General features: G+C 41.2%; 2 protein-coding genes across 5 annotated transcripts; both read right to left on the bottom strand.

Annotated features, from left to right (window-relative positions):
- Positions 1-534: 534 nt before the first annotated feature.
- On the bottom strand, positions 535-8233 carry LOC110979640 (uncharacterized). 3 transcript variants are annotated; one of them, XM_022235641.2, is made up of 3 exons: positions 8074-8233; positions 5152-5429; positions 535-4671 (listed from the first exon to the last, which is right to left on the bottom strand). In XM_022235641.2, the coding sequence occupies exons 2-3, from the start codon at positions 5408-5410 to the stop codon at positions 4349-4351; spliced, it is 582 nt and encodes a 193-aa protein (XP_022091333.2). In that variant the 5' UTR covers positions 5411-5429; positions 8074-8233; the 3' UTR covers positions 535-4348. The 3 variants fall into 3 exon arrangements, with proteins under 3 accessions (XP_022091333.2, XP_086992620.1, XP_086992615.1); XM_087136494.1 differs by having other exon boundaries at positions 5152-5416; positions 8074-8211; XM_087136489.1 differs by lacking the exon at positions 8074-8233 and adding an exon at positions 7829-8019.
- A 2151-nt stretch (positions 8234-10384) lies between these two features.
- LOC110979644 (uncharacterized) lies at positions 10385-26340 on the bottom strand. 2 transcript variants are annotated; one of them, XM_022235646.2, is made up of 12 exons: positions 26165-26340; positions 24396-24543; positions 23522-23676; positions 22168-22310; positions 20570-20701; positions 19791-19956; positions 18987-19168; positions 18255-18309; positions 16612-16772; positions 15504-15625; positions 15070-15231; positions 10385-12921 (listed from the first exon to the last, which is right to left on the bottom strand). In XM_022235646.2, exons 2-12 carry the CDS (start codon positions 24481-24483, stop codon positions 12752-12754), a joined length of 1536 nt encoding a protein of 511 aa, XP_022091338.1. In that variant the 5' UTR covers positions 24484-24543; positions 26165-26340; the 3' UTR covers positions 10385-12751. The 2 variants fall into 2 exon arrangements, with proteins under 2 accessions (XP_022091338.1, XP_086999199.1); XM_087143073.1 differs by having other exon boundaries at positions 26151-26340.
- Between the last annotated feature and the right edge of the window lie 164 nt (positions 26341-26504).

A 26504-nucleotide genomic window follows, 5' to 3' on the forward strand; every position in this document is an offset into this window, starting at 1 on the left:
GAAAAGCAGCCATTTTGAAAAACCCTCCCTCAGCAAAATGGCTCAAATAGTGCCACGTTCAAACCTGATTCCATCCAAATTGCTCAGAATTGGAAGCCCTGAGTCCGGCCCAGAGGTCCAGTCTCATATTTCTTCAATTCCTCAGTTCCATGGCTCTCAGGACCCTCTTTTTCTGGCCTAATTACCAGGGTGCACCCTACAATGTCTGTGGGATAAGTCTAGTGGGATAAAGATCGCACGCTGTCGAGTGGAGGGGCATGCCCAATATCCCTCCCCATTTACTTTGCCAAAATGATTGGGGCCACCCTTTGGGTGTGACAAGAGGTGACTGTGTAACTGAATTCACATCTTATAACTTGTCACTTCGCCTCGAATATGTATAACCATGATCAAAATTCAACTTGAAGTGAACTTGTCTCTATACGTATGTGCACAGGTAGCACCATTGGAGTTGTAGCACCAACACTCACACAATTTTTATACTTCCTACTTGAAATAATTTCAGTCTCGAAAGAAACGACATCTAAATCATGCTTTGTTGCATACAGAATTTCTTCTCACGGTAAACACCCAGTTGGCAGTACCAAAATCAGCCAGTCAAAATCAGACTTTTTGAGATACATGTATTTATGGTCTCTCTTAATGAAATTTGAAAAAAAGTGGGCAATAAAATTTAACATATGCTACACATGATACACGAGTGACTGTATGTACACGTATTTTATCTAATTCACTAAATATTAAAAAGGAAACAAAAAATTACAGGGATAATTATTCTACTCTAAAATGTTTTCTAGTTTAACTGGTTTTACAGAGCCCCACCTGTACAGAATAGCCAAAGGAGCTACTTTGCCTTGCAAATGCACATTCTTTAATCCTTGAACCACAAACATCTGGCTGATCTCACAACAAAAGAAAGCATTCTTTTCAATGTAGTAACAGGTGTCCATAAACCCATTCTAGTTTCCTTCAATATCGACCACACCTTTCTAGTGGATTTTCTAGTGGATTAGACCTGTGCACATCTCACCATAACAAAAGCTGTGTTGCAAGCCTACGCCTTTGAATGTTAAAATATGACAAAGCTGCCACTGAGCTACATTGCAAATGAAACTGACGATGGTTCACAAAGTCCCTTTGGCAGCTGTGGCATATCTAGGTTTGGGGTCAGGGAGGAGGCTAAATAGAATTTTTTCTAAATGCGATTGGCCGATTTTTTTTTATCTGTAAAAGAATCCTCAACTCCCTCCAACAGTTGTAGTGCCCTTTCAAATGCGTTTGTGCTTTACATTCCTTAGAAAAAGGCAATGCGACTCCCTCCCATCCCACCTGTACATACGTACACCACTCCTTGGGAGTTAGGGTTGAGACCATCAATGGGATGACAGCTGCCCCCCTTTGGGAGCAAATTAAAACATGTTAATACACACCAATGCCATGCAAAACTAGTAGTCAGAGGCTGCTTTCATGGCTGAACACAGAAACCGTCTTGCGTTGAGCTTTTGAAGCATCAGCGTTCTTCTGTATCAATCCCAACGTTATCTTTACAACACAATACAGTGCGCCACCAACAGGTTGTCGTGGAGAGGCTTTTTGCAGTTCATTATGGGATAGTAAACAAAGTCTAATTCGCTAACTGCGCTGTGTGTGGAAAACTTCAACTTTTTTCCGATGTTTGTTTATCTTGGTTGAAAATTCTAAATTGCTTATAATTACTGTGAAGGGTGTTACCAGTAAATATAGGTAGTCAAAATGATGGTTTCAAGTGGTGCAGAAAATGCCTTAATCAATCAAAAATTACGTACAAAGTGCACTTAATCACAGCAGTGTGTCTGCAGCAAACTCTTGGTGGTGCCCTGTATTGTGAATCGCCCATATTGTAAAGTACCTTCATAAAATGTTTGTAATTGAAAAAAAAACAAAGTGGCACAATATCTGAGTACAGTGCAATCAAATTACACACCTATAATTTTTTAAAGAATTTTTAAGAAGCTAAAGAAATTACACTTTGGTCAGCCCTAACAGCAAAATTGCATTTCTTGCCTGAAGATACAACATATCTAAATATTTTCAGATACACTTATTCATTATCAGGGATATTATACGCAGTAAAATACATTCCCTCCTAATGTACACCTGTGACACAAATAGGTCTCTCTCAAATGATATCACTTCTTATAGACTGCCACATGCGCCGGCATTACTGACTTCAAATTTTTCTGACGTGCATCAGCTGCACCGTATTTCAAAGATACAATGTACTTGATCAGCATGCACGCTAGTATAGAACATTTGCACACTGCACATACTCGCACCTGTTGGTGTTGCATACATAGTTGTACTTTTCCTCCAAAGATGGCATCCCGTGAGAGAGATCTATTTGAAGAAACGAACCACCCCTGGGACTGGCATGGAGAAGTAAGAGGGACCATTCAGTCATACCATCAAACATGCCTCTCAACAGTATCTCATTGCTCGACTCTATAAACCTCCCCAGACTGATACCTCCAAGTACTGCTAGGAGCCCAAATATACACTCATGATTAAGGAAGTTACAGTGAAGAAGTCCTTAAGATATATGTACATGATCCCTCCTGGGCGCTGCTGACTGGAAAAGGTTTCAGAACAAAGACGTAGGCTCATCCGAGATACAGTGGCACTAAGATCAGTTCCATCTTTTAGTCTGGTTGACATGTTCTAAAGAGTCAAGAAATACATGTGGTTGGGCAAGTCATGACACTTGTATTGGTTGAAGAGACAATCTGTGTCATGAGCACTGTGGCGAGTCACAATGAAGCAATGACTTGAAAGTCTGGCCACAGGATTTGTGTGGAATTCATTCTCTTTAGCAGTTAGTCTCTCCAATACCTAAACTAACCGTATGCACTGGCATTGCCAGGAGTTTGTCCCTTTTCTTTTTCCCCTTTTTGTATTTGGTAATTTTTTCCCCCAGGGAGGAGGATGGGGTAGGAGGGGGAGGGGTACAAGCATCCCCTCCCTCCAGAACTGTCTTTTGTTTTCTCAGCTCTACTACCTCAGCACTGATACGGCACCTTCTCGCAGTCAGGCAAAAGAACAGTAAACAACACCTATCCACAAATGTATCAAATCCTCGAATGTGTCCCAAACAATTTTCATACCATTTTAGCTTTGCTAATCTAATCTGCATATCAGGAGAAAAATCGAACAGATGTATAAACATTTTCTTGTAGCAAACCTGCAAATGATTCCCATAACTAACAATGGGCTTGTTTTCTTTTGCCGGGTAATCATTGGAAACTCGAAGCATACCTAAAGAAAGTGATTCTGTGCGAATCAGAGGATGTGCACATTGTGTATTACACAAAACCTGAATGAACCCTCTCATCCCATTGGTTGGTCAATGATCCAGTTAAGAATTACTTGGAGTGACCAATGGTGACCACTGATCCTAACCCATTGAATTTATACTGTTGGCACTGTAGCAGGCACAGTTGCAGCTCTTGACACAAAGAGTGTATTTGAATGTCCTATTGTATATAATACCTGCACAAATCCCCATCATTGGATTGGTGGATCATTGATTACATGTACTGTATTTGTTCCATTCAATGGTACCTGTTGAAGAGAACTTCATTTCACTTGATTGGTTCCCACCTCCATTTCATATATATTATTCCAAGTGAGAAAGAGGAAAATAATGAAGCGACAGAAACCAGTCTAACACTGCATGGTACTACCAGCGGTAAGCCCTTCAGACACGAACCTGTTTCACAAAGTGGCACACTTACGTGTTTTCCTAGCAGAAGAGGATTTACGCAGATAATGCATAAGACAAATAATGAATTCATGCATAAGTAAGAATAACTTCATTCGGTGACAGATGAAATGTTCCATTCCATGAGACAAAGCCTAGCCTCGTGGAATGGAACATTTCACCTGTCACCTCATGAAATTATTCTTACCACTGTACTAAAAAATAATCATTAATTGAAATTAAAATGCAAAAAAATGGCACTTAGGTGGATGCACTGGGCTGTACTCAATGTCCACAAGCATAATTCACAAACGGTCTGTTATGAATTTCTTGGGCAGCCAGCTGAATTTGGCAAGACTGGATTTGGTTTAGCTTCTAGACAAATTAGCTCAGCTGCACTGGCAGGTCCATGTCACATGCATTAGGGAATAAAATCCAAATCCAGTCTTGGACAATGACTTGATAGAGAGTTCGCTCATGTGCATAATTGGGACCACATTCCAACCACTTTCGATGGGGGTTATCACTAGTGAAACTACAAACATTACCGAAAAGTTTACTGCGTAACAATTTCAAATGTAAATCCAAACTATTCCTCAGACCTTAAGTAATTCAATTTCTCCTATCACCACTTCTACCGCCGCCGCCCCCAAAATTGAAAGTGCTGTGCGAAACTGATCCGATGATGACTGGGCTGTTCCTGCCTGTGATGGTCAGCCTACCAACGTAAGGAACTGTTCCAGGGGGAGCTTCGTAGGTGTAGGTTTGGACAGCAGGGTGTCGCTGTTGTTGTTCTTGCTGCTGCTGTTGGCGAGAGGGTTGCGCCTGCGCCTGTGGTTGGCACGACGGTCCCGCTGGATCCATGAAGTTGGCATTGATGTGAACTCCTCCACTGGTCGAGTCGACCGCATCTCCTCGTGCACTGACTGCTTGTGCTGTGTGTCAACGGAAAGACAGCAAATGCTGTGATCTCATTTGGCTCACACCAAATTAAAAAAACAGACATAGAATTGATGAAGCCAGATGGACAAGGGGTACCTTGTGTACGAATTATGCATACCGTGCATGGCATAACTTGCCTCATGCATTGAACGTTACCATTTTTGTTATGAAGTTCCTGTCACTGCACTTGTACTTGTTATACACTCTGCAAATTTGTTTCAAAGCCCAAGACGCCGAAGGCAAAAAGGACTTCACGTACATGACTTATTCATGTATTAATACAATGTGCATGTCACCAAAGAACAATGATTCTGTCACCCTGAGTGTATGACAGAAATAAAATGGCCAGGCATGCAAAGTCAAGGCTGAGGACGGAGCGATCTGTCAAGTGTACAATTAGCATGATTACGCTTTTTAAATACAACAATGTTCACTAATCAGTTTTTATTTGATATAGCCTGTTTCAACAATACCTTGCAATCTCTCGGCCAGGTCATGACGCTTAACCGTCGTCAGAGCACTCTGCAACCTCTCTCGTGCCAGTAGGTCCTGCCCGCTTTGCTTGTGTTGCCAAGCTACCAACATCTGGAAGATTTGGTTGGACACACCATAGTGCTCCTGTTTAATCCGGTAAACTTCTGAACTGTCAATGTCTAGCTCTGTAGCCAGTCCCTCCCATTCAGGTCCCAGGCTACGGGCTAAATCTCGGAAGTCTCTTTCAGTTAGGGCCATCTTCAGCTGTGGATGACAACTGAGTAAAAGGAAAATGTACGTAGAGATATTCCGAACATAAAGATTGCCATACAGTACCCACATATTCAGGGCAGTGGATACCGGACGGTGAAATGATCTGTATACATGCTTTTGCTTTCTGTCATCTCTGTAGGCCTACAGCCACAGAAACTGAAATGCACAGTGACAATTTAAAATTGGGAGATTTAGAGAAAAAGAGATTTCACACTTGACAAATGTTTGTTCCATGCTTACGCATACATTGTCAATGTGATATTCATTCACAGAATGGACTTCAGACCTACATGTACATGTACTGCAATGTTTGACTTTATTTCTCTTTGAAAAACATCCCCCAAACTTAAAAGCCATGAATCACAAAATCAGAATATTTAAAACACCCTTTAATAAGTTAAATCTGAATGAGTGTAGATGTCCTCCTTGGAACACATAAGGCTAAAAACAACAAAAGTTGTGCTTCCGCGCGGGCCGGTCACCCGTCCCAACCTGGCAAATCGCGCCAACCCTAAATCTTTTTTATTGAAAAAAAAAAGAAAAAAAATACTGTTGCCGACCCTTGTGCTTATTTTCACACACAAAGATTTGTAATTGTTTTAGATTTTTAACTTTGTTTTGCTTGATAATTGACATTTTTCTCACGTGTTAACTGGTCTCATAGCAGTTGTCGGTGTGATTGTGATCAAGCACTGTGCAAATGCATACCACACGCATGGATTTTACGCGGGCCCATTCAGAGATTAACATGAAGCCCTCTGTTGTCCGTTGCTGCTATTCCCTTGTGAATTTCGTCTGCTCACTGTATGTAAAATATGGCCCTGTCCGAATTACTTGGCTGCGGCTAGAAATTACACGAGTCTATGGTAGTGGCCAAAGCCAGCTCCCACTGAGTTGTGTGTGATTTCAAGCTGCAGCCAAGTGGTTCGGACGCAGCTACATATCATTAATATTAAATGCAACAGGAGTCAGAGGCCCAGAGGATGTATCGCGCTCGCTCGCACATCACGTCACGCACGTTGTGCTTGCACGTGTCATGGCAGCAGATAGCATGCTGCGGGCCCAGAGAGGAACGTTTGCCTTAGACTTTGGGAAATGCACTCACATAGCAGCATGTATTATGAGGTTTACTGAGTACAGTGATACCTCAAACGTCTGCATCCAAAAAGTACCATGTAATTAAAAAACAGAAAAAAAATTCCACCCTAAAATTTTTAACCCAAAATTTGAAATTTGTGCAACTTGCACAATTTTAATTGCACAATTTTTATTAGGTTACGCATAGTTCAAATATCTGACCTCCCATGTCATAATGAGGAATGTTCCCCAAAACTTTGGTTTGAGTAATCGGTGCCTGAAGTTGGATATTCGTGAAAAATCATGCAAAAATCGCTTTTCATTTTTTTAGGTTATTAGACAGGTTAGGTGTTAAAAATTTCCTCTAGCTATGCCATTTGTGCAAGAAAATCAAGCAAAGATGATAAAAAAGGAGGATTTCTGGAGTGAGTTTGTTTCAATCTTTTGGGCAGTTCCATAGTTGCGGATGTAAATTTCAGAGAATTTGTGAGACGCATCAACGTCGTGCATGTGCACACGCGGTCAGTCAACTGACGCTGGTCAGTTGCTGGCCATCCGTCACTGCATGAATTTAGGAATCTTCACCGTGCAGTCCACCGTGATGATGGAGCAATGTCATGTTTTCATTTACTTCAAAGTTTACAAAGTAATGTCATTTGTAACTTGTCCCCCCAAAAAAGAGTTTTAATAAGGCAACCGCTTCCCCCAAAATTTAAAAACAAATCAAGACATAACAAGTTTTCTTAAGTACACCCCTGCCCCAAAGTAGAAACAAAGCCATCATTCCCCCACAAAATGGAAAAGTCTAATAACGTTTCTACAGAGCAGTAAGAATAAATTGAATTCCCCCCCCCAAAAAAATCTGATCAAATCTGATCTTAAACATGCTGAAAAGGAAGGAGCAAGAAAGTTAAGCCCGAATTACGAACACGAAGGTACGAGTGTTCTTCACCATGTTCACTCGAGGTATGAGTTGTCCAAGGTACAAGTTGCCCATGGTATGACTGTCCAAGGTATGAGTCATCCAAGGTAAGAGTTACCCAAGGTACATGTACAAGTTGACTCAAAAGCCGGCCCCTGTGCACAAACCTATGACTCTCTACATGGAGCTATAGCTCCATGCTCTCTATAACTTATGCGACTTGTCTGAAAAAAATGTTGTCTTCGTAATAGTAGGCCTAATTCTTCAGAATTTTCTCAGCTAAATTTCACACTTTATGACATTATCACTTTCTGATGGTTTTTATAACATTTTATGGGAAAATTAGTGTTGTCCGTATATGGAACTCTTTCCAAAAAGATTGAAAAATTTATACGCTTACCCACCTTTATTTTTCAACTTACATCATCATGATGTTAAGGCATGCAAGGTGAATAGAAAGGCCTAGTTAAGCTGTGTGCGGTCATGGAGCTATCGGCCTAGCCTGCAAGTTCAACCATGGAGGTAAAATCACACTTCATGGTTGGAAACGCCAGGAAGACTCTACCTCCATGGTTCAACCATGACAACTCACGAGGCTGTGTATTGGACAACACTTACTATACTTACTAGGTCTAATAAAATAACTTACATTTGGTTAGCATGAAGTAAAAGTAAACAGCCGTCTTCACGGATATATTCTGCCCAGCAATGAGTAGCAATAACAACCGGGTACCGGGTGGGTAGTGCAGCGTCACACGTAAGGCAGTTTCGGCAAAAAAGCGCCCCCTATCTGTACTTCCATGTGAGCCGTCGAGCGTCGACTCAAGTTCAGTGCAAAATAAAGAATGATCGATTCTTTTTATACTTTGGGTCGGAGAGTCTAGCCCCGAACCCGTTGAAACGACGGTAGAGTCGGCGTCCGAAGCGTCTGAAGTCCGAGTCGAGTCGGCGGGGGAGATTTTTGTGAACCGTGATTTGACTTGTAATTCTCAGTTTTTGATTTTGACTTGACCTGGACTTGAAAAATATGTCGGACTTGTGACTTGGCTTGGACTTGCACATTATCACTTGTTACTAATGCAACTCAGAAAAGTATACTCGAACTTCTACCTCCATGATCGAACCAAGGCATGGACGAACCGATTAGGTCTGTCAACTTACGCCAGCGCTTTCTTAAAAATAATCTACTTCAGGCTTGTCTGCCCAAGGCCACGTCTGGATCACTTAAATCATACATCTCGCAATTTGCCTTGTTCTTGGACAAAAAGAATTGTGACTTGTGAAAAAAACATCTTGAAACAATTTTGGTTGAAGAGAAAAGTGTGTGCAAGCAGTGGCGTGACTAGGGCTATTAAGTCTAGGGGGTACCTGGGGGCGCATCCCGTTTTTTCAAGGAGGCACCAAAAACAATGAGCTGTAGCAGAGGTGGTTTATGGATTTCAAATGGGGAGGGGGAACCTGGAACACAGCATTTGCTTGGGGGCATGCCCCCCCCTTATGCCACTGTGGGCAAGTAAAAAAAAGATGAAGTTGTATTGAGAATAAAATAAGAGAGAAGGAACCATGCATCACAGATTGCAAAAAGAGACGATCAGACAAGAGAAGGGGGGTAAACAAATGAAACAGCAAGCCTTGAGTACCAGTGCGCAAAACACCGTTTTAAACTGGCAATGTGCTATTTGTACTCGCGAAACTGCAGTTATCAGAAATATCGAAACATCTAGAATCGATTTCCGGGGACTAGGAAACCTTTAATGTACGTTTTGGGCACCAGACATGGACCGCGTCCGAATAATACTTGGCTACGGCCGGAGATGGCACGTACACCAACGGAAGAGCCACTAGTTAGCGGCTGTTACATTTCCCCGTAGATATGTGTTGCAGCCGGTCGTAGCCTTTAAAATTCACGTGCATAGCTCATACTGGGATTTCCACTGGAATTCCCCGGCTCGCCGCACGCAATCGTCCACCACCACCTGATTTGACTTTCGCAAACGTCACGGTTTCGGCGACATAGTAACTTTTCAACGCACGTTCCTTTTTTTCAGAGGACGTGGCAAAAGCAAGACAGGTTCTTGTGTTTTACTTTTTTCTCTCGAAATAACCTTTCCAAAAATCCACCAGGATGTAATGATAAAATGCCACAGTCCGACCTTGGCTATAGTACTTAGTAGTACGGAATATTCAGATATTACTGAACATTCATAAGCCGCCGAAAAAGAGGTCGGAAGGGATCGGAGAAAAAATTTGGGATGCCCCCTTAATAATTGTAGCTGTTCATGGCATTCTTTAAACAAAAATGTAGCGCAAAAATGTTTTGAATTTTTTATTACAAAAATTTTTTTCTGTCCCTTAAAACTAAAAATTCGTATTTTAGCAAAATTTTTAATGCTAGCCACAATCGTTAACAAAGTAACAAAAGCAGGCCTATCAATTGACTTTGTCTGAAAGTTGCAAACTGACAAAGTACATGTACATGGAAAAATTCTCATATCAATCATTAGTCATGACACTTGATCGTGAATAATAAGCTGGTTAACAAGACTGTCTATGAGCAGCAAACGTTCGCAGGCCGGCTGGATAGGCCTAACTAATTCTAAGGTATTTTTGAGCATATCGGATGCAATTTAAAAAACTGCTCTCTATTTAGTCTATTTTGCTTTTCCCATCTTTTTTTAAAATTTGTACAATTGGGGGGAGGGCAAGTGCCTGGTCCCTTTTGCAAGTCAGTGAAAGTGGGCAAATAGTGTATTTCTGTATATGTGCATACACAGATCGAGTTTCCACATTATCAGAAAACTCTTGTGACATTCATGAATCTCTGGTATATTTAACTTTACATCAGTTTATCTTTTCCCCCTTTTTCCTTTTTTTTCTGGGGGAGAGGGTACTAAACACCCCACTTTCACCACCCTTCCATGAGGCCAATGGACTATAATCAATTTGAGGGGGAGACAGGATTTCAAGCAAATAACGTCTATCATTTATTTCAAATGATTGCATAATATCTGTATATACTGACAGCATTTCGATTAGGGTAAAAACTTTAGACAGCCATGTGAACAACAAAACATTTTACTCCAGTGACAATTCTAGTACTGGGTATTAATTGCACTCACCGTCTTTCATTTGTAACTTAAAGAAACATTGTTTTGAACATTGCTATAGATAAAATCCAGAATAAGGAGTATTAGCCTGTTTGATGTATGACTGATACAGTAGGAGGGCACTATTTGACGCTGGCATATTCAAGAAAATAGAAGAATTTCCCGAATCAACTGTGTCTGCCATACTCACAAAAGCAATGACTAACTGATAATGAATGTGCACTTCCTTGTACCACAGAGTTGCTGATTTCAATTTGATAGCAAATTTTGATAGTAAAATCACATAAATGAAGATGCAAAGAGTAAATGTACAGTATCCAGCATTACTTCCAGATATTTGTTCGAATCTTTTCGGTAGATTTGAGGATAAAAAGTATGGAGCATTCCGAACTTACTTTCCTCTAAAATCTAAGTTATGAATCTCCACACGTATTGTACATTGTTTTTATTCAGAGAAAAAGTTATTTCCTTGCTCTGTTTGAAATTAACAAAAGTCAACAAAAGTTACAAATCAAACTATTGCAGCTTTATCTGTGGAGCAAAGAAAGCAGCTATAAAAGATTTTTTAGATCCCTTGTGTAAATGTAATTAAGGTGACGGTCTATCCAAAACGTTCTCCTTAATAGTCACAGAAGTAATTAGGCAATTTTGGCCACTTTTTGAGAATTTGGTGTGCATGGTTGCAAAAATGTACCAAACAATAGTAAGTCAGATCATCAGTGTCATTTAGGGTTGACATTCAGTGGCAAAAGATCTAACAATATCTTTTCTTACTCTTTCTCTGTCTTTGCATTAAAGGTCTTTTTGGGCAAAAAACATTAACCACATGTGATGCATAAATATGAATGAAAGAACTGAAATGAGTAGAGGGAGAGTTGGAGACTGTTCCCCTTCTGAACACCACCTACTTCAAATCCGTCCACATACAGATTATACTCGGCTATTTGCCTATCTGTCCGAACCATCTAACAGCTCTCCCCCAGTTCTTGGTTGTCCTATCACTGAAAATTTGCATGCATGCAAAGACATTCATCGCGGGTACATCTGTGAAGATTCATTTCATTTAATATATATAAGGTAATTTACAGTTCAGACCCTCATGTGTGTTGGCCTGCATGCATTCAGCACGCGTCAATGGGCAAAACCTGGTAACATTTTGGGCACACCTGTGTCAGAAAACTGAGCCTTTGCCAGGAATGGTGTGTCCAATTGTCATGAAACTGATATCAAAATGGTTGTTAGATGTTATTGGAAAAAGGTTCGCCACATAACAGTGCATTACAACGATATTGGAGAATATGTCGGGAGGGGGGGACAACGCCCATCCCCGTCCCCGGCTCTTTTAGGGCTTAAGTACAAGAAAACATCGGTAAATGGTGTCCACGTCCTTCTGTCTGCATTATCAGAGTCTAACATTAGTTTATGACTTGCATTCAATCCTTCCTTTTTAAACATATTTCACGACTCATATAAAATTAAAAGCACATTGCATTAAATTGCCCACAACATTTGCACACTTACATGTACGTTCAAATCAAAACAAATGTTACTTTTTTGGCAATTTCTGTGAGAATGTTCATTACAGATAAATTTTAAAACAGCATTTAAATACTTCAAATATCGAAAGAAACAGTCCGTTTGGATTTAAGCTAAATGGCAAAATACACAGAGGTTTCAATGAATTGAAAAACCACTTAAAAGGCTTTGAAAAACTCTCAACAAGCTAACACAATCATATTCCGCTTTCTTTACAAATGACAACTGTGGCCTTAAAAACTCAAACGTACCTAATTTCTGAGTATCAATTCCCAGTATTCTATTGCTGATGATCTTAATTTATTTTCTGTGTACAAATATGGTGATACATGTACCTTTCTGTGAAGCACAAAGGACTGAACAACGATGGACGTCCTTCCTTCTGATATGCTTTTATTATTATAATGGAAAGATACCCAGAGAAGCTTAGCATAAATTGGTACCACAGGCTTTCTAACCTAAAACACTACACGACTTATAGAATTTTGGAGAAAATGTCTGTCAAGCCCAAAACAGATGAACCAAATGACCGCATGACCTCCTCTGTGATCTTTTGGCCAAACCAGCAAGATCTGAAGCACACAGGCCCATGGCATAAACGGTAAAGATGAAGAATGCGACCGATGAAAATTACATATTGCACACGACTTTTGTAAATCACGGGGCGAATGGTGTGGCTGGCCATCATGTCAGGTCCACAGGTTGGCAGTGCATGTTGTTGAATGGACTACAGATCTGCTGGTAGAGAGGCACCCGGTGGAAGATACCGATGTTGGCAAAGACAACTTCGGATTGGTAGTATCGGAAGAACGGCCCCTCACAGCTGGAACACTGCTTACGACTCCTCAGGAGGTCTGTGGAGAGAACACAAACTACTTTTGAGGAGGCCTGGTGATAACTAGAAAAGTCATGAGTCAATCTGACTGCTTTTCATCAAGGGGTCAGAGTGTATACAGCGTGAACGTCAAGAACACTGTAATCTTACACCAATACTATGTAGTACAAAAACTGGCCATATCCTATAAGAGCATTTCAGATTGAGTCTATTTTGTTTATTCTTTATTTAGCGAGTGTAAATTATTCTCCACAGGGGCAGTGGGAGAAGAAATGCTCAGTAAGGTAGGAGGAAAAGCACAAACATTCCAGGGAAACTCATGGGATCAGGTGGGGACTGAGAAACCAATCCACATATTGGCCTGGGCTGGATTGGAACCTGGGCTGCAGAAGTGACGGGCAAGAAAACTACCACTGTGGAACCTGTGGAACGCCACTAGTTACCTGATTTGATAGAAACACGCCTACTGACTCGCATTTACAGACATGCCATGTACAAACGGGCACATGGGAGGGGAGCAATAGGGAACTCCTCCTCCCAGGGGGAAAAAAGAAAGAAAAAAACAAAAAGAACAAAGAGTATTGGAAATGAAAACCACCAATATATTTAAAAACACCCTTCCCCTCTTAATGGTCTGTCACTTGGCTCCTGATGAGTGCACCCCCTCCCTGAAAATATCTAGGCGACGCCCATGCAAGTTCAGCTACACATACAACAGCATAAAGATGACTATGTACATGTATGTACAGTTGACTCTCTTTATAACAAAATTGGCTATAACAAATTCAGGTTATGACAAACACAAGTCTGTGGTCCCAGCAAAAACGTGCACATGTTTATTGGGAAAAATGTTTTTCAGGGAAATCGCACTGTACAAAATTCCTGTTAAAACGAATGGTTTTCGTGACTCCGTTGCCTGAAAAACCATTGCTGACGACCCATTTATAACGAACATTTGTGAATTGCGGTGGTGAAAACACGTGCGCAGTGCATCACTCTGGTTCCTGCCGGGCTGAACCGCTGCCAAAGAAGGCATGATAAAAAAGGCAACCCAGTCAATGTACAGTTCCTGCCAAAATGGGTCGTGGACGTTCCACTACATGTACATCATATACGAATGCAGCTGTACAATTGCAAGTCAAAAAAACACTGCCATCACAAATTTTCTGTTGGTTCATTCACAAAAATTGATCTCTATGTTTGTGTTTTTGTGTTCGTGTATTAGATTTGAAGATTTATTGCTCATACTCGAAATGAGTGTGTTTCCACAAAATATCCAACCGCAGCACGAGGCTAATCACCCGCCCCTCCAAATATGTCACGCTCGCTTACATTACGATACACTGCACAGATATCATTTGTCAGTTTCCTGTAATCATGACAAGCGTAAAGCATGATTAAAAAACTTAATGATTTTTACATTGATTACACAAACATCAAAACAAAAATTCCCTTCCCAATTCCCATAAAAATTCAGCCAAATAAGTTCGCTTGACTACTCTCACATCTCATGAGCCCAACTAATCGCCTAACACTGAATTATTCATATTGCTGCAAAAAGATCTAGCGTACCAGCCAATGAGACTGTGCTCCTTCATGAAATGCTCCTTCAGCAAGCGGGCGGCTGCGCCACAGTGGGCGAGTGACCTCAGACTATCGATCAATCGTGTCATGCAGCTATTGTCCAAAATCATAAGACAGGCAGAAAATTAAATAAAAATGTCTCTCCATGACACAATTTGTGTTGGAAAGACTACTTCATGGATGGGGGCTTCAGTGGATGAGTCTTCATATTCTTGCAGGTACACACAAGCCTACCATGTGCATGCTGTTTAGCTTCGTCGTCATCCATGGCGATCGAAAGCCTTTTAAAAACCCTTGGATCGATGCTTTCACATGTACATGTATTTGCTTTTTTTAATCTCACATGCACATTTGAGAGAGTTTCATATGACAGTGAATTTTATTTTTCTAAACACATCACAATATATTTAATTATAACTGAGAGATCTTTTTGATATAACATCAACCATGCATTAACATGTATGCACATACATGTACATGTACATGCATATACGTGCATGTATTTCGCCTACAATGAACATTTCTACGTGGTCCTGCCGATTTCGTAATAACAAGAGTCAACTATATCTAGATCGAAACCTACCTGCCAGTTCTGATGGTAAGTCCCCGTCATTCCAAGCAACATTGCATCGGGCAACTTGTCTGGCTGCGAGCTCTAGCAACGGGGGCACATCAGTGTCTGGACTAACGGTCAGCTTGGCCCTGACCGGTTCGTCCCATTCATAAAGCAGTGGATTCTGATTGGCTGTTGGGTTTAGATACCAGAGGGTGATTTGCCATGGCATATACTTAAAATGTGCTCAGGATTGAAGAGAGTTTGAATGGGTGGAGGTATCCTTTCCGATCACGAGTACTATGAGAACCAATGAAAGTTCTTCAGAAGAGCAATAAGGTATCGGGAAAAGCCGATCAGTAAACAAAACAAAGAAAACATCAGAAAATACTACAGTGTGGCTACAACTCTACATGTTACTTAGCAGCCCTAAGATTAAGGCTGAGTTTGAATGGCACACTCACCACTGAAGGTGTAGAGCTGTAGATACGACAGAGAGGCAGGGAAATAGCGGATGCAGTTATTCCTGACGTGAAGTTCTTTGAGCTGGTGCAGTCTACCCAACTGGTCTGGCAATGTTTGCAGCCTAGGGCAGAAGAGTCAAGGTGATTAGTGTGCAAAAGTGCTGTCTTGTCTTGAAAAAAAAAGTAGGGGGGAAAAGAGATAAAGTGAACAAATGAAAAACAAATGTCACACCTAAAAGCTGCTGTTTGGCTTGCTCATAAGAGCATATAAAGAGAAAATTTGGAACCAAGGTGAACCAATTCACCATTCCCACAGTACATCCTTGTGTACGAACAGCACTTAAATATCCATGCGATGTACAGTATTACAGAAGAAGTGCAGATGTCCCAAACTTGAACCCATCAGAGTGCCGTTTAGTTGAAGAGGCAAGAATAATTACTTCATATTATTCTACTTACACATGTATTATTAGTCAAAGGCAAGAAAGACAAAATGGCTGAATCAGAAGTGCGTATCCTCATTTAAGAATTTGGAATTCTTTCCACTGTGAGGGGGGAGGGATTTGTGCATAAAGCCAATACCAGAAACTTTCTCCTCAACCTTAACCCTAACAGTCCTCCAACAGGTGAAGGACTGAGGAGTGTTAGGGTTAATGCAAAAGTAATCCATCGCAACAAGTGATATGGCACACTTTGACAATGAAGAGCACTATTAAACCTGTAGGCTAGGATAAACTCAATGAATCATATTTTTGATTCTCTTATTTTAAACAAGTTTATGGATTCTGTAGCTCTGGTGACTAGTATTGCAAGGGGAATTGTTGTTTGTTAGTTTGTTAGATTGAGTTACGGCAGGCATTTGAATGCTACTGCTGCATAACACTCATGCACAAATGTTATGGGTTTGTACGCACATGGAAGCTGGTGATGTGTCATCAGTGCCCTGTACATGCAAACCTATGCAGTGAGTGCAAAGATCTTCATGAATGGTCACACAACGCCATCTCTTCTTCGCGGCCTGAGCAGACAGAGGTGCCCCACTGTACTGAATCTGATAAAAGTTACCCGGCAAAAACAGATGTTTGGCGATCTTGCACAGGGAACTTACTTGTTGTTAGAGAGCCAAACTTTGATGAGTGAAGTGCACCTTGACAGGGAATCTGGCAGTTCAGTTAGTTCACAGGAAGAAAGGTCTAACTCTGTCAGCATAATCAACTTGCCCAGCCCAGCTGGTAATTTTGTCAGTCTGTTCTCTCCCAAATACAAGGCCTAAATTATGATAGAAAGAAGTACACAGAGATTTAAGTAATAAGCATTTGAAGGGTTTCATTCTAAAATGAGTTACAGTGTAATTCGACCACCTGAATTAGAAGCCATTACTTCGGTGGCACAGCGCTTGTGGACAGGTGGTACGCGCCCGGTACATGCCAACAGGGTGTCGTGATTTGCCAAATGCACGCGCGCATCAAGCTGAAGAATGTGCGTGTGAGAACGGTGCCAGCGCAGTTAGGGCGTCTAATCGAATTAGTCTATACACCATTCAAATATTGAGTAATATTTCCACAATTATTGAAAATTTAAGAACAAAAAGAGTGTACCAGGTGTCCCTAAACGTTAGTTTTCACTGTTCTGACTCATTGAGTTGTTTTCTTTTACTAAGTAAAACCCATGAGAAGGTGAAATTCAGAGGACCAAAATGGCGCTTATGTTGTTTTGGAAATAAACTCTTCATTTTATTGTATCTTAATGCTGTTGAGAACAGTACCAAAAAAAACAGAACGTTTTCTAAAAACCATGACATATCAGCGACCTTTTGCAACATCAAACCGAATGCCAAAAATTCTGAGTTTGAGAGTGATTTGTACAAAAGTGCACAACATTTCTCACCCAAACTCAGCCTTTCTCCACACTCAAAAGGCCATGCCATGGAGTGATATTTGCTACAATGACCAGATGTGTACAATCAGCAAGACCTTGTACAACGGTCTACCTTCGCAGTCTCACCAGACGTTGTGTCTGAGTACATTAACAATGTGAATCTCTGACTTGTAAGACATGTAAACTGTACATGTGTCGGCTAGACTCAGAGCAGTGCATATGGAGTGGTCAAGTCCAAATGAAGTCCCTGTGAGTCCATCACAAATCCAACAAGATCAGGGGTGAGATTTGAGAAACAATTAACTATCCACCAAATGATTATCAGCATGGTAAAGTCTGTGGGATACATTTGTGCTTTCCTCAATGAACGCCTTAAAATACTCATTTCTTATTTTCTTTGCCTACTTTTATACATAAAAACACTTGATACATAAACTCAAACTTTTCCATATTTTAAAAAACATTGTTTGAAAAATTTCGAAATTAGGAAGGTTCTGATGAAAAAATCCTGAAATCAGAAAAAAAGATCTTGACAAATCTCACCCCTGCAAGATTGGTCCAGTCTCCAGTCAGGTCATAAGCTCTTGTGACAAAAGCACTGCCTTGCCACTGTTCATGGCTGGTCTTATGAAAGACTTGTGACAGGATTTGGGAAAGGACTTGTGATGGACACCACAACTGACTCGGGAAAGCTTGATGGTTTAGCCTGTAAGGCCCATGCTTAATGTAATAAATTACAAGATTTACATGTTTGCCAGTGTTAAGTGGATTTAAAATAAAACAATTAGTGGAACAGGTGTGAGATGCCACCTTGTTAAAAGAAACATGAATAAGCACAGTGCACCAGAGTTAAATCAACTGCAAGATTCTTACCGTTAGGTTCACAAGATTGCATATTGTGTCAGGTAGTTTAGTTAGCTGATTGGAACTGCAAAACAAGAAAACGAGCCATGTTTAAGCAATTTTCCACAGTTTGGATGGAAGTTTAAAAAGAAGCAGTTTTGTGTCTATATATCACACTATTATCTTGATTCACACCACACTGACATTAATGTGTTATTTTGAAACTTAACATAAAAACCCAACTGTTAAAAACAGACAAATTCAGATTGTTCCCCAAGCTTCAAGAAGACTATTCAAGCAAATAAGTCTTCTACAAATTTGGGGTCCACAAGTATGACATTTATGTGTCCCTGCTGCACCTGACCGGTACAATTTGACATGTAAAATCACTCAAACTGAATTGAAACACTTTTTGTTTGGCAAGTAATATACACAACTTAATAACTCTTTGGAATTAAATAATGTGTTCTGAATTTTAAAAATCATGTCAGGTGTGACTGGGACACCCTGTCCCCCTCCAAATGGATCCTAAATTTACAGACTGACCCAAATACCATCCGCAAACTGAGAGAACTACAAAAGTCAGGATGGCTACACGAATAACGTCCTGAGTAATGTAGTCCTGGATTCATCTTAGGTGCAAGTCAAAATATCTTTATCTTTCTTCTGAAACACTCAGACTCCCAGCTCAATCCTTGAAAATCTTTCACAACCCCTGGGTGGATTTCGAAGGATCTGGAAGGATCACCAGGCAGAACTTACTGTAGACAGAGTTCCTCCAGCCGGGTCAGGTTCCCTATCTCGCTGGGCAGTGACTGCAGCAGATTGTTGGTAGCATTGAAAATGGACAGCAAACTGAGGTTCCCCAAGCTGCCAGGCAGCTTGCACAGGTGGTTATTCTTACAGTCTAGCTCTTGCAGCTTGTGAAACTGTCCGATGGAATCCTAAATTTGGACACCAGACAAAGACTCATCAAAGGTAAGGCTAAACTTTTTCAAAAAGGTCCTAAGTTTCAAGTATTTATAACACTGCTTTCTCACAGGCCAAAACAATGTAACTTTTAATGATTCTTCAATTACTTGCACACAAGTGACCCACATCCAGTGACCAGCACCTGCCAAGAGAAAAGCTGATGACATGGTTCAGGATTTCTTAGGGATGAGCAGGTGTCTGGCTTGAACTTTAAGCAATGCAATTAAATCAGACATTTTGAGTGTCGTTTGCCAGTTCTGTAAGTTTTCATGAAGTCAAGTACATTCACATGTACGTTGGCACTTTCAAGGAAATATCCCTTTAATTTGCAGGGATTTCCAAAGTGTGTAAACGGGGCAAAAAACTTCAGATGAACCATCAAGACAGTACACTGTCATCTTGTCAAAACTTAAATATTATCGAATGTTTTTCTAAGCAAAAACATACAAAGTATAGCCTGATTGCTTCTCCTGCAAACATGCCCACATTAAAGCTAATGAAAATTGATAACATGTTTTACGTATTTGTCATCACTCCAAAACATCTAAGGAGATCTTCAAGGTTAGTTTGCATGTTGTTCCTGACAATCCTTACTGGTAGTTCTTTGAGGCAGTTGTACTGCAGGAAGAGTTCTTCCAGCCCTCTGAGGAGACCGATTTCCTCTGGCAACTCCGTCAATCGGTTGTTGATGAGATTTAGGCAGACCAGCTGAGTACCGACGTAGCCAATGCGTGATGGACACTGCTTCAGGTTCATGTAGCTGAACACAACAAGACATATTTCCCGATGCTGAATTACTTGAGAAATTCCAACCGTCAATGTTTCATAGATAACACAACATAAGGTGAACTACTTTTGTTCAAAATACTAGACCATTTTTGGGGGGGGTGAATAATGTACAATGTAAGGGATTTTAAACATATAAACAAGTAGCTAACCCCAGCAGTGCCACAGCTTAATGAAGTGCGTTTAATCCTCGGTCATTAATAAGCGCAGGTAATTATTTTGGTAGCTGTCACAAAGATATCTACGCATAAATTCAACGGACCTGCCAAAATTGTTAACACTGTTAACCTGCCGTTCTACCGCAGATGCTGCAGATATTCACAGCATTGTCATTGTTTTCAACTTGTCATTGTTTTCGACTTCAACGGCCCTTGGCACTTTGAGGATTGCAATCAATTCCAACAAGATGCTTAAATGAGGAGTCACACTTGCCAATGTCCATCGGGATTCAATGAACTTCTCTGCTAGAAATTCCTTTTGTTAAACATTGAACGCTTCATTTGAAATGCACTCTCATGCAGTACCACCCTTGTGTAAAAACACGGCAAACCATTAGCTAATCCAGCAGCTGTATCTGGCATTATTACCTGAGGTCTAATTCTTGCGGTCTGTCATCCAGGGCACCCTCCACAATGCCGAGAGCGGCTGAGCCTCCTGTCCCATGTGCTGTGCAGATTGAGGCCTTGTTGGCCCGGCAACATTCGCCACAGCGGGAGTATCTGCCAGAGAGGGGAAACAGAGTTCGCTTGACCACAGAGTGTCAGGTGATCATGGCTGGATTAAGGGATTCTTGAGAAGGCCTTGCCGATTGGACAAGAATAATTAAAATACACAGTAGAGGTTCAAAGCAAACTCTTTCATGGGACCAAATGTTTAAAGCATTGTGCTTTAAAAATAAGGCCAAGTGAAAAAACAAGAGGAGTCTCTCGTCCTGGCCCATTTGTCCCTTTTTGGTTGATTTTGCAATGTATTTTAGCTTTTTCTTGTTTAGCAGATGAAAGAGTCATTAATTCTAACAGCCATCGAGAAAGAAAATCTGCCTTCTCTTACAAAAACTTTCACACCAAACTGCCGAGATGACAAACTTTTTGTGTTGTTTTCACTTGGCTGAATGGGCCATTTCTTTCACTGAACAACACTAGGAAAAGCAATTCTTCCACAATCAGGGCCTTCCTTAGCATCCAGTGATCATGTGCTTGGATTTTATGTTTAAAAAAGCCAACGCAGTCAACTAAATACATGAAGAAAAATAAATGTGCAAAGTGCAATGCAAGTAAAGGAGCACTACTTAGCCCGACTGGCAGGAATTGGGGGCAGTCTATGATAACTTTATGTGGGCATATGTCATTTTATGTGGGCATTAAATATCATGCAAACAATGCTTTTCACTAATTCCCCGTATCCGCGTTGTTCATGGTGTATAAAACACAACATAGAACACATCTGGCCACATCTTAGTCTTACAATGGGGGTTCCATACATGTACATGTATGTAGGATCAGACGTTGTCAGGTAATGAAATGGATATAGGAGACGAATGCAAGAATAAACTTGCTGAAGCCATTCACTGAGCATCTTGCTGTTCTGTTTGTCAGTGTCCTTTGACATTACAACAATTGATTGATATGTGTATAGCCAGATAATGTCGGATTTTCTTACCTGAAAAAAACTGCCTAGGGAGGGTTTTTTCCCCGCAAATTGTTCAACCTTGTAATTGCACTTTGACCCAACTAAGCATGAGGTGTTATTACAATTACGGCAGAAATGAAAAAAAAAAAGAATTCTTAAACGAGTGCACATGTCCTCCGTGGAACAATAAGGAAAAATTATGTGTGTTCACACGTCATCCGGCATAGAGTGGTCAACGGGGAGAAAATTGATGACTAAATCTTTGTAATAAGACGACCATTACCGAGACTTCACTTGGTAAATGTTTTAAAATACACTCAAGAAATGTTTGGTGAAACTTTGCCAAAAAAACCAGAAAAATGTAGGATTATAGAATCCCTAACCTTTTCAAAGAAATGAAACGGAAAATCTTACAATGGGTCTTCTCAGTCGCAGACAACTATTAACATTCAGTTTACTGTGAACCTAGGCGAGACAAACACAGTGCAAGATTCTTCCGTTCGAATCAACTGACTGCATCAATTTTCCACCAGTTTCCTCCAAGCCTGATTTGTACCTGCACGCTTTCTTGGACTGTACCCTGCCACAGCTAACACATAACGCATTCAGTTGGTATCGAGGCACTTCCCTGCAGCTCACAGTTACTTGCTGACTGGAGGAATGATTCTCGTTGGCCGTCTTCTTGTTCTTCCCATGCACCTTCGAGGACGGAAACAAAAACAAACCTGGAATGTGCAGGCAATCTCTTTGAATGTACATCGAAGGGGAGACTTCTGAGATGTTTTGTTGGTGGCAAATGTGACTGTTCCAGTACTGTTTGAGTCACTTTCAGCATGCCTTCATTTGCTCAAATGTGATGCCAACAACACAAAAGACCACTATGCTTGCCACCACCAATCATTTCAAAAGCCTCCAATCATGTGTGCATGCTAAAATGTCATTTGTGACGAACACCGATTATGTTGGCTTGTAATGCTTTATCACGAGTGCAATGTTTAAAAAAACCTGTAAGGTCTTGAAAAAGTTAGGTGACAAAGTACAAACTAGGATTTGTAAACACATGTGTAAGCAGAACTATCATTGTGCTTGTCACCACCTTGATCAAGATGGTGACAAGCACAATGAGATGTGACTTTCATACATACAAGCTTGCAATTTTCTCTAGGTACAGGTCTAGACCTGGCTAGTGTGTCAGTTTTACCTCTACTGAGAAATTGTGCTGAAAGCTCCCAGTCACACAATGCCATGATGTGTCACATAGTCAGTACATACATGTACCTTAAAAGTCACATCTCATTGTGCTTGTCACCAACTTGATCAAGTCGGTAGCAAGTTTGCTTTAATGTGGACATGCCTACAATGCATCCAGAAAACTGCATCTGAGTATGAGTCCCAATTTCTGAGACATTACAGCATAGAGTACCGAAGTGTGACGTCACTGTGAACCAGAAAGTGCAGTGCAACCGAATGGAGTACGCGCTGGTCTTGGTTCACGCACTGGTTCTCGTGCTAAAGCCTTTTACACACTAATTGTGCGGGTGACTTATTCACTTCAGTACTCTAAATGGGGTGCAGGCACAGATGTAAACATACAATCAAGTTGGAATAAAGACATTACGTGTTGAGTGCTTGGGGCGAACGTGTATGTAAGTACATTGTGTGTAGGTTTGGCCTCTGTGCGTCACAACGGTGTGCATATCCTCAACTGTATAAAGTGCATACTGTTGATACTGTAAAACGGCAGGTACCACTGCCACCATGCACCAATGTTACACAATTTCACTAGTAATAGTTTTGTGCAAATTTTGCTGAAATTTCGTACTTCAACAAAGATAAGCTTCACTGGCCCTACTGAGTGCTAAACAAATCTCAGTCTACACATCCCGTATGGAGTCTGTACAGCTGCTTACTCTGTTTCTTGCGCCTTGTGTGGTTGAGACCGAGGGGACATGGTTGACATAGGGACCCAGTGATCTTCTCCTCTTCTTCTTGCTTTGTAGCGGTGGTTTGTGAGACACATGCAGCAGACTGAACAGCAGACATAGCACCGTGAAGACAACCAAGCCTGACATGGAAGAGGTGGAATGACAGGACTATGAGTGAAGGCGGCGTTGACTGACCAGGGCTGCACTGATTACGACAATACTTTATGCTGTTTTACAAGCAAAGATCAGATCAATTCAAGTTTGTTTACAAACTACACACTGCACACCGATACTTGTTCCATAGTAAGAACACCACAAGTGTTCAGATATGGACGTTGGCACCAAATTGTTTATGGGAACAATTGCTGTCCCCACAACTCAGTCCTGACTGTCCTAACCAAAAAATTATCCTCTTGCTGGGGTATGAGGGCCTGGGCTCTTCTCCTAGCAAAGGCAAGACTAAGTACTGCCACACTGTGAGTGCATCAATACAGGTCTGCTGTTGAAATGTGTACCATAGTCTCACAACTCTTACTTCACTGATGAAGGAGTTTGAAAGATCACACGTGCTGCAGTGTACAGAGATTCAGCTGAAGGGTCCAACAGAGCAGACATGATGCACAGAGTATCTACAGGTATATGTGTCACTGTTTGCCTTTAGTTTTTCGACACTTACATGTACAGTAAGACTGTGGTAGGGGTTCAGAGGCAAAACAAACTCACAAGTGGATCACTTGTGAAGTGCGTGCTGACTCTGTGGTCTAAACGTTTTGCCTGCAGAGGGCAAGATTTTGTAGGGATTGGGCGGGTAAAGACACATTTTGCGACCATACTGACGCATCAGAGGTTTTTTATGTACCTAAGATAAAAATGGCTATGCTCAGTGTCTGGACATCGACAGGTTTGGCAAGCAGCTCCTGCAGGGCTTTGGCCAGGCTGGATCCCATGTTAAGCTGTGCCTCTCAGGCCTGAAGAGCCCCAGCAAACATGCAATGACAAGCTGCCATCTGGAAAAGGAAGGGAAATATTGGGCATGAAATAATGGAAGACATGTTGTCAGTGGTCAGTTCACAGCTCGCAGAAATGGATTTTTCATCAGTCTGTTTGGTGTGCACGTCATGCAGATGTTTGGACCACCCTACCGTCAGAATATTACATGTATGCCTTGTACAATGGTAAAAAGAGGAAAATAAGATAGAAAAGTCACATTTTGGGTAATCATGACAACACTGCTAAACAATTTCCAAATAGCTTGAATAGGGTTGCTGCCTACAATATGTATGTACCACTGAGTGAGGTTGCAGATTGAGCCTTTGTAATAATAAAAGGCCCTATTATGTACACTACATACCTCTGCACGGACATACATGTATAAACAATCAATTGAAGTCAGCCCAAGCATGTTTTATTCCTTCATGCTCCGCACAACATCGACATGATGCTCTATATTAATTAAAGAGACTGACACCAACTGCAACAAATTTAATATAAGCGTCAGGGCCCAGTTTCCCGGCGCTGCTAAGCACACAAGTTTCCACTAACAGAGGCTCTGCGTATTTCAGGGAGACCATAAGTGGTAAGTACATGTACAGCAAAAGGCATGCACCCTGAAGGGAAAATTTGCTTAACATAGTGACAAAACAATGGAAATCTCTATGTGTGCGCAATCATAAGAACAACCACTGCCATGAAATAGCGTTTAAGGTTAGCAAATTTTTATGCCACGTAGTAAACGCAACTTTTCTGCTAAGCATTAAACAGTTTTGTGAAATTGGGCCCAGGTCTAGTGTTGGGTCTGTTCTCGTGCATGATTTGAGCTGCAAGTAAAGCATGGCAAGTACATGTACTTACGGGACACATATACGCTGGCCGTGACATGTCAGACGAAGAACATTAGTTTTAAGCATTTTCATGAATGTTGTCACGTGACAGCAACTGAATTGCCCTGACAATCAATTCAGACTTGACTTCCATCTGAAAAAATGTGAAACTCTATCTATAGTAGGACTGAATGTAGGTACATGTATCTCGCCTGCACAAACTCTTGAGATTTATTATAGAATGAAGGCAGTGGATATTAAATCGGCAACGGCAAATATTATGTAAAGGTATTCTTCCAGTAGTCCTTTCTGACTGGTTCAAATCCATGATGTATTTATTGCCAGCAACAAAATGCCTGGAACTATTTTACCGGTCTAATGCCAACGCTGTAGGTACTTCGAGAACTCGAAGTCACTAACTCTGTGATACTCCGTGTGACTTTCAGGAAACAAGGTCCTACATGTACATGGATTTGGACCAATCAGGTTGGTCTCTCATATGTGTTTCTGAGCTGTAGACAGCTGTCTGAGCATTTTGAGTAATTTCATTGTGTCGGGGTGTCAAATTTTTGTGGTTATAACGAAGTGATCTCGAAAAGAGCACCTTCGTGCAATGAGTGTAAAAAATAAGGCCCTGTGCAGTGAATTTACATGATCAAGGAATGACGCCTTTGAGCGTTGACAGGAAAAAATCGGCCCTGTGCAGCAGAGTACTAGTACGGCCGACGTAGACATCCATGAAATGATGACATTGTCAGTGACAAAAAAAAAAGACGTGAGAGAAATTTTCAAACCAACGTAAAAATACCCGACTCTCAGTCCCTCAGCAAGACGTCTAAACTGATTCAAGGGAGATCTGCAGCACTGGATTTATATATGACATCCACTGGGTAAACCCAAACATACGTTAGGACTAGTAGGCCTAGTACAGGGAAAGAAACTGGAATGTTTTACTCAGTATTTGCTTCTCTTATTGCATCGTGGACAGCGCCACCAAGTGGTGAGTTGTTTGCAGGCTGGGTACAAGCAGGCAGGTAGCCTTTGATCAAGGCGCCCGCTGCGAAATGGATAGTCGCTCAACGCACGAAGAAAGACTATGTGCATGTAGCCGAACTGAGCGTGTCGTGTGCGAGCCGCCGCTAGTCTTG

The sequence above is a fragment of the Acanthaster planci genome, linkage group LG01, assembly GCF_054643075.1.
Source record: "Acanthaster planci isolate LZ-2023a linkage group LG01, COTS_SCS, whole genome shotgun sequence".
Lineage (NCBI taxonomy): Eukaryota > Metazoa > Echinodermata > Asteroidea > Valvatida > Acanthasteridae > Acanthaster > Acanthaster planci.